General features: G+C 36.3%; 1 protein-coding gene across 8 annotated transcripts; it reads right to left on the bottom strand.

Annotated features, from left to right (window-relative positions):
* LOC125196337 (AUGMIN subunit 8-like) lies at positions 1-5,789 on the bottom strand. 8 transcript variants are annotated; one of them, XM_048094823.1, is made up of 8 exons: positions 4,237-4,364; positions 3,560-4,135; positions 2,724-3,493; positions 2,357-2,476; positions 1,430-1,546; positions 1,273-1,362; positions 1,015-1,122; positions 1-226 (listed from the first exon to the last, which is right to left on the bottom strand). In XM_048094823.1, exons 2-8 carry the CDS (start codon positions 3,984-3,986, stop codon positions 143-145), a joined length of 1,716 nt encoding a protein of 571 aa, XP_047950780.1. In that variant the 5' UTR covers positions 3,987-4,135; positions 4,237-4,364; the 3' UTR covers positions 1-142. The 8 variants fall into 8 exon arrangements, with proteins under 8 accessions (XP_047950780.1, XP_047950775.1, XP_047950777.1 ...); XM_048094818.1 differs by lacking the exon at positions 4,237-4,364 and adding an exon at positions 5,512-5,789 and having other exon boundaries at positions 2,724-4,135; XM_048094820.1 differs by lacking the exon at positions 4,237-4,364 and adding an exon at positions 4,483-4,602 and having other exon boundaries at positions 2,724-4,135.
* Between the last annotated feature and the right edge of the window lie 3,196 nt (positions 5,790-8,985).

Here is an 8,985-nt window from a genome sequence, read left to right as displayed (position 1 = left end):
TAAAAAAAATAAAAGAAATATTATTAAGTAGAAACATTGATATACATTCACTAAGGAGGATAGAGATGATGTTGTACAGTATTTCATATACAAAAATCGAAATCGAGGTGTGTTAGCATGCATCATCGTACTTGAAATCATCTTAGTACCAAAATAGGGAAAGTTGGTCACCTCTCCAAGATTGCTTCATTTGCAAAAGATGACTTCTCAGGCTGCCTTCTTCAACCTGCACAAACAAACCATGTCCGATCACTAGGCCCTTCTTCATAAGATGGAATGAAAGAGGGAATAGTATGAAATTGTCATTTCATTTCTATCTTTATCAAAATCTCAATTTTCTGGTCACTAGTCACTATATAGTACTCCCTTCGTCCCGACTAAGATGACATATTTTTTGGCCGACACGAGATTTTAGAAGTTATTGGTTAATATGTTTAATTAAAAAAAAAGTGAGTGTAGATATTAAAATAGAGAGATAAAGAAAGATGAATATCTAAATATAAGTGAGAAAAAGTGGTTGGATGTATTAATTGGAAAGATAAACTTTCCAAAGAAGGAAATGTGTCATTTTAATTGGGAATAACTAAAAAGGAAAAGTGTCATTTTAAGTGGGATGGAGGGAGTATGATACTACATTCGTCCCACAATAAAAGTCACATTTTGTCATTTCGGTCCGTCTCATAATATGAGTCATATTTCACTTCTACCATAAATGGTAAATAGGTCCTACATTCCAGTAACTCACTTCACTCACATTTTATTATAAGCCCAATATAAAAAAGTAGGTCTCATATTACACTAACTTTTCCAACCCATATTCTTTACATCTCTTAAAACGCATGTCCACACCAAATGTGATCGCTATTGTGAAACGGAGGTAGTATGATGCTTTCTACAATGTGAATATGAATGTATTCAAGCCACCACTGAACAAGACGAAGAAGAATAGGATGACACTAACCCAATGGGAAATCTATTCAAACTACATCCAGTAATCATGAAAGGAACCCTTACCTGCAAAGCAGCTATGGAACAAAAAAGTGATTCACACTCATTAAGCACGGCTCTTTCACGTGCTGCAACATCAGCAAGTTCCGCTACCAAGGAGTTCATACTCTCTACCTGTACAAGAAGTTTATACGGTCAATCTTTAAGCAACGTCATACACAAGGAGAATGGCAGAGGGTAAAGTTATGTATCTTGACTTTTTGACTTGAATAAACTAGTGCAGCATATACAGGAGACAAGATTGTATAATATGAAAGATCTCACCTGATGGAGAATGGGGCGTAAAGAGGATGTCATAGCCTTCATCACATTATCAGCAGAGCATACAGCTCCTTTTACAGATCTAATATCTACCTGAAAAAACAAAGAATGGTCAAATGAAATAGTACTATTTTAACAAAAATTTAGTCAACTAGCATACCCTTGTTCCTTCAGCAACTGGAATCCGGAGAGTACTAGCCTGCAAATCGTGGATGGCCCAGGTCATTAAGTTAGTATGGTCCCTCTCAATTGAAGCCCACTCAACAAGACAACTCGCCTGATAAAGTCGAATCCCAATTAGAAATTATGCAAGGAGTCTCTCAACCAAACACTGCCATATGGTAAAGACAGTAAATATAGAAGTGATGCAAATGTTGAATATGTGGCCAGTAAGACATGATGATACCATTTCAAGGAAAACAGACAAGAATACAAACAGAAACAATGATGGTTTTGAAGTATGCTACAGGAAATGTGCATTATAGAAGTTTAGATCAATCGAGCTTATAAAGAAAATAAAATATACAATAGAAATTTATTCAGAAACACTTGAAAAGCTAAACCAATCTGATGGCATAAACATACCACATTCAGACCCCTTCCTAACAAAACCGTGGAACATTTTTACGTTTTCTTTAACAAATAGCTAGGATAATGGCCTTCTTTGTGAAGATGAGTTACTTTGAAGATAAGCCTTCCAATAGTATCAATAGTTGCAAGACATTGACTGACATGATCTTTTCAACCCATCAGGATTAGCAAGTTCTTTTCCTACTCAAGGATTGAACAGTTTTAATTTTCCGTATTGCTTCTGTTGAATAGTGAATTCTATATGTTGCATAGCATGATAAAGATTTCACTTTGTATATTTGTTCAGTGCTAGAATATTTGTGCTGATTAGTGAAAAATTTACTTCATCAGAGAGAGATTGAGCTAAACCCCAAATCAACAGATGTGCAGTTTGCAGCTCTTTTTGCACTGAACTTCCACATATCCAAACAAACCATGGAAACCACGGAAAGCATGTATTAAACACATGAAGAATTCACATACAAGTGTCACTATAGTTATAACTTATAAGTCTTACTTGATTGACCCAAACTGAATAAAGCTTCAACTTAAGCTTCAGCTGCTGGAGATTAGATCTTTTTTTTCTGACTGAATCCAACAGATCTAAGATTGTCATCCACGTGTTGTATAATATTTTCTACACAATCAATAATGTTCGATGATCAGAAACATAACTTGCTAAAAAGCAAGAAAAGAGACAAGCTAGTTAAAATAAATGTAGTTCCTTCTTCATAGTTAGTATACCCCGGTTGAAATTTCTCCATGAGTTGAATTTAAAAACTAGCTAATTCTGAACCTTAATAAAACAATCAAGGAAAAAGGTAGCGTGTTGGTGTGTTAAAGGAACATATAACAGCTTAAATTCCAAATATATTGACACGAACCTCTGCTTTTGCTTTATGAGAATGCATTGCAGCATCAACTCGAGCATTTGTATATCGCCATTGCAAATGTCTATTATACAACAGCCTTAGCTGATGGACGTCTTGAATGTCAATAGCAGCTTTCTTGCCTTTCTTAATATCTGCGATAAAACTAAGTACAGAAGTATCCTGAGGTTGTCTGGATGGGCTCGATGGCCTCATCCTAGCAGGACTAGAACCTCTAGAAGACGGGTGAACAATCGTGACTCGTGATGGACTGACCACTCTGGACACCGAGGGTGAAGAGGGGCGTGATCTGGGGATTGGCAATGACTGAGTCCTAGCCACTGCACTCATCGATGATGATCTTTCTGATGAACTCGATGAGGAAGGCCTCTGCACCTTTTGCGAATCATCATAAAATGCACTTCCACAAAACATCAGCTTTTCGATCTCAACATGTGACGTAGGCATAATAAGATCGCTCGCACTTTTCCTTACAGGTCTGCTTGTCCCATCCAGAGATAATCTCCTGAAGGAAGGTGTAGTAGCCATCCTAGATTGAGATAAAGAAGTTTGGTTTACCTTTTCAGTAGCACCACTTCTGCTAGCGATAGAGGATGCTCTCCCGCTCGTTCTGCTCGGCCATCGATGTTGATCTAGTAGAGAAGATGGTAAACCATCAAGAGGTTTAGAATTCTCCAACAGATCAGTAGAGTTCTTTCCTTTGAGAGGGCTTCTCTTCTTCTCTGGTGTGGGCTTCCTTGCAGATGGTGTTTCTCCCTTGCGAGCTACATTTGACGGTGGCTTCAGAGTTCGATCTGAAGGCATACGAGAAATCGTGCTTTCTTTCTTACCATCGAATTGCAAAGAAACCTGGAGACTTCTCATTGTAGATGGCCATAAAGACTCTGGCGATGATTTATTAACCGATGTCTTTCTTGGTGTCACGAGCTTTTCGGCAGCTGTATCCTGCACCGGTGTCGATGGAGAAGGACTACGTGGTGATGTTGGTATAGTCGGGCGTCTTCTGTCAGCTGATACAGCTCTCTTTGGCAAGGGCATGGTTGAGGCAGTGGATGCCCTCCCAGCATTTGGTGAGGGGCAGCGTTTTGGAGCAGCCGCGACAGATCGCGTTGGCGACATATACCTTGAGCTAACCTCTCTGGTTCGGGACCTACGAGTGGCGGCTCCATTTTTGTTGTCAGCTGAAACAAGTGGTGGCCTCAAAGTCACTGTTGTAGATTGCTTCCACACTGCTTTCTCTGACTCACATACATCCATCCAAATAGAGCAAACTAAACCTCATTAATGTCTGTGATCATCTCATTGCAAGCATGACCACACTAGGAGACACGCTATCACCGAACCCAATTAATTTATTGACAATTCAACAAATGCTTCTTAAAGGAGATCCTTTCCACTCTGAAAATCTGCCAGATAAATATGAAGGCAAAAGTAAGATACAATACATGATAAAGCAAGAAAAGAATAATAGGCATGAAGAAAAAGGAAAAGATTCTCAAAAGAATACATCTTTACAGGCAATCAGATCTCAAAGCATTCAATTCCACAAAATCCAGCAAAGAAATACAAATGGGATTTACTCTAACCATCTGCCCCAGCCCAGATCACATAGCAACTAGGCTTATAATGAGAAAGACAATTGCAAAAGAGTAAATACAAGTTATAGTCACTATTACAACTAAGAGACAAAAGCTAGTGGGTTTAGTTTGGATCCACGGAAATTGGAAATGGTGGAAAAGGGAAGTAGAACAACCACTGGTAAAGCTGTCTAGGCCAAGAATGGCATCTCATGGATATTTTATCTCACTATCTTGATCTCAGTCCCGGTCCCCCAGCCATTGTCGCTCTCACGAGAATGTCAGTGTTGGAGCTGCATATGCAATTCACACACACATTAAGGTACACTCACATTAGCCATTCTGTCCTGCCCCTTCTTCCCCCCACCAACTCCCTTTCATGAAAGGGAATTCAATGAAAATTATATGTTCACCAGCCCTCCCACAGAAACACATCCACAGAGTGATTAATTGTAATTGAATGCTCCCACACGCAATCGCTGTCACCCAAGAACTTAATAGAAGGAAAAAAATAAGTAAATAAACAGAAATTACAGTCTCATTTTCGGATCAAATGGAAAACTCTCAACTTTTTCTTGGAACAAACAAGGTTTCTCGAAGTAAACTAGATCAGGTAATGACAAAAAACATCACTATAAAAAAGATGAAAAATTAGAAAACTAAAAACAAAGAAATTGTAGGGTGATGGTAACAGCAATGGGACACCATGTGCAGGTAGAGATCATTGTCCTACCCCATGAACTCAAGACGACAAGCAATACACAAATCAACAAAAACCAAACAGTTAATTCCACCTTTAAAAAAACATCGCTATGCTCATAAATGACTAAAGAAATAATTCTAGTTTTAACGTTTAGTATGCATCCCTAATTTTACATGAATATCTATGTTGAACAAATAAAAAATTCTGCGCTTTGTCAGATTTTGTTCCTAAATTTACCAACACAATAGATTGCATTTCATCTCCGTTAAAACAAGGCTATTGAAAAGGGGGATAGAAAAAAAAAATCACTTGAATCAGTAAAAAATTCTGCTTCAGAATACTGATCAAAGTTGTTTAAGCCTTCTAAATTATACCTTAAAACCCCTCTGGAGTATAATTCAGCGAATTGATTGAAGATTCAAACTACCAAAAAATAAAAACTGATAAACACAGCTTTCATCGCAAAAAGAAAAAAAAAAAGTAACAGCAAAATATTAAATACCTGTATATTTTGCCTGGAAATAAAAGGGGCTTTTGGATTCTATGAAAAATCTGAGAGATTAAGATGATATCTAGATCGTTACTTAGATAACAGTGATGAAGAGATAAATTAAAGTATAAATGAAGTAGTATTAAATAACTGATTCAATACAGATTTTGGATAAATACAGTGAGTTGGGAATGATAATTTAAATAAAATGAACAAACGTGGGGGGAGATTCAGTTAGCGGAGGGAGGAGGAAGAGAGGAATGGCGCCGGCGCCGGTTATTTTCGCGCCACCCAATTATTTATTTAATAGAGCTAATTAAAATTTATTAATGTGATTGACATACTTTTCCATTTTCATTTTCCTTACGCAACGTGTTGACGCTTTTGCCCTTAGGAATTGCTTGAGGTGGCGCCCACTTCTCTGGCTGGGACTTGGGAGTAGGTTGGCAAAAAGGGTAAAAGTGGGCGAGGACTGTTTATTTTTATTTAGTAGCACAAGTAGTTTTCGGTAAAGTAGTTGTATATACTAATGCATGTTTTGGAACATTTGGAAATTAAGTTTTGAGAGAAAAATAAATAAATTTTATTGTCGGAGATATTTGAGAAATAGCCCCTACATTTTCTAGATATAGGAATTTAAGTATGAAAAAAAAATATTCCTAAAAGCAATTTAATTAGTATGACTAGATAATAACTCATTTTATTTTTATTTTTTTATTTTTTACGGGTAATTAATTTTAGTTTAAATATCATAGTATAGTGCATTCGAACCTAATACTTTTAATCTTGGTCATTATCACACACACTTAGAGTCCCATCTTATTAAACCATCTTTAATAATACTTTAAAACTCAAAATGAGATAGACAATCAGCTCTGATAGTACTCCAATGTCAATCTCATTTTTTATTCGTGAAATATATTTATTTTTAGATTTACACTAAAATAAATCCAAATCACTTTTATAAATTTTATAAGTAAAAGAGGTACTCTCTGTTTAGCTAAGATGTTCATCTTTTCTTTTTAGTTTATCTCAAGATGTTTACCTTTTTTATATTTAGAAATAAATCTCTCTATTTCTCTTCTCTCTCCTCATTAAAATATATATCTATTTTTTTTTCTACTTACTTCATCTAACAATTGCTCCTAAAATATCGTGTTACTCAAGAATGTGGATATCTTGAGTGGGACGAAGGAAGTAGTAGATAGATGATATTCTTTTGAATTTGAGTTTAGTGTAAATTATTGGATATGCTCTAGTGTGATGGGTGGTGAAAATAGACACTAAATTTCTTTCTCATTAGCTATACTCCAATTATTTTCTCTTTCGATCTTTCTCTTATTTTATCGATTATGTATTAAAATTCACGTCGTTTCAAGATGTATTGTTGTTATAAGATAGAGAGAGAGTACTATTTACCTTCAGCCGGCATTTAAACTATTATTGCATAATATTACTCCCTCCGTCCCAATTAAAATTATATGTTTTCCTTTATAGTTTGTCCAAATAATATGACACATATTCGTTTTTGGAAATTTTCTCTCTTCAATTAATATACTCTACCATTTTTTCTAATCTCCAATTAAAGTATTTATTTCTCTTTCCCTCTATATTTATATCTATATTTTCGCTCTCTAATAAAATAAGTACATTAATCAATAACTTCAAAAATCTTGCGTTAGCTAAGAAATATATTCCCGCCGTTCTATAGTAATAGAGGCGTTTTTTTTCGGAACAAAGATTAAGAAAAAATTGTGTTAGGTGAGTTAAGTAAAGAGAGAATAAAGTGGAAAATGAAAAAGGTAGAGAGATGAAGAGAGAAAAAAGTAAGAGAGAGTAAAGTAGGTGTGGAAAAATGTGTTGACTTTTACTAAAAAGGGAAATGACTCTATTACTATGGAACGTATCAAAATGGCAAAATAAATCTATTACTATTGAGCGGAGTGAGTATTATCTTAGCAGGACGGATGGAATAGTACTTTGTAGATTTTATATCTTAATCTCCAATGGCTTTAGGCCAGCCACAGGCTAGCCACTCTCTCTCTCTGCCACGTCATCAGCACTAAAATTCCACTTGCCACATCATCATTTTAAGCAAATAGGCTAGCCACAGGCTAGCCGCAATAAAAATAATTCAATTTACGGAATTAAATTTATGACAAATTACGGAATTAAATTTACGAGACATATACGGAAAAATTCATTAATTTCATTTAAATAACAAAAAGGTACATTGATTAAAAAAATTACATTAAATAAAAAAAAACACATAATCAAAAAAATCGGGCTTCCACACACGAGCCCCGCCTCTCTCGTCGCCGTCACCATCGCCGCCGCCACCCGGGACCTCCACATCTGAGCCCGCGTCTGAGCCCCCAACTGTGCTCTCGCGGCATCCAAATCGACCTGCATGCTCTCGAGCATCGAGTGAAGAAACCTCTTCGTGGCGTGGTGTGAATATTGTGAGCGGTAATTAGGTTTTTAACCTTTTTACAATTCTAATTTTTACTTTTTTAAAACTAAAATAAATATATAAAAATTAAATATTAGAAAATAACGGTTATTCGGTTCTAACCTCTCGGTTCTCGGTTAGAACCGAGAACCGCGAAAATCCTAAACTTAATAACCGGAATCGAACCTTAACCTTATTTTTTCGGTTCTCGGTAAAAAAAATGGTTCGGTTCTCGGTTAACTGAGAACCGAGAACTGTTTCCCCAGGCCTAACCGTGGGAGTCTGAGACGTCGCTCGTTGCCGGAGTAGACCGGTTGTTGTTGTTCATCTCTCGATGTTGTTCTTGTACAGAAATTTAGATAGAGAGAAAACTTGTTAAAACAAGTGGTACAAATGAAAATGACGTGAAAATCGCGAATATATAGTGTTTCAAAAATTAAAAAAAATAATAAAAAAAAATTGCGTTGGCCGATCGTTCGCCGATCGCCAGCCTGCAATGGCGGCCAGCGCTTTCAAATCGGCGTGCGCTCGCCTAATGGCTAGCCGATTCGGCGCTAGTAAGTCTCAGTAGTTCGGCTAGCCGACCGGCTAGCGCCGTGAATCGACTAGCCGCTATTAGAGATGCTCGAACAGGACGGAGGGAAAAGTACTTTATAGATTTTATGATAGATGAATCTCACTAATTTTAAACGTTGTCCAATTTAATATGGAATAATTTTTAACTGGGGCAACTTAAACAACAAAGTGGTTAAAACTCTCGAAACACTTAAATTTTCTGTGAATTGGATCCCTTAAAAAACGAATTTTGTTTCACTGGTTTAGAAACATCGAATGCAAAGTTACGGTAAAGTTCAATAATAAATGAAAAAGTAAGTACACACCCTGACACCCAACATAAATTGCTTTTATTTGTGCACTTAATTTACTCTCATTTGCACCTAAATTTACTTCATTTCTCTCATCTTTATAAAAAGAGTCATTCAATCATAAGTTCGACAAGGTGATATCATAGTCAATACCTGCTAAATTTATGA

This window comes from Salvia hispanica, chromosome 6 (genome assembly GCF_023119035.1).
Source record: "Salvia hispanica cultivar TCC Black 2014 chromosome 6, UniMelb_Shisp_WGS_1.0, whole genome shotgun sequence".
Classification (NCBI taxonomy): domain Eukaryota; kingdom Viridiplantae; phylum Streptophyta; class Magnoliopsida; order Lamiales; family Lamiaceae; genus Salvia; species Salvia hispanica.
This window is presented reverse-complemented; position numbering and strand designations above follow the sequence as displayed.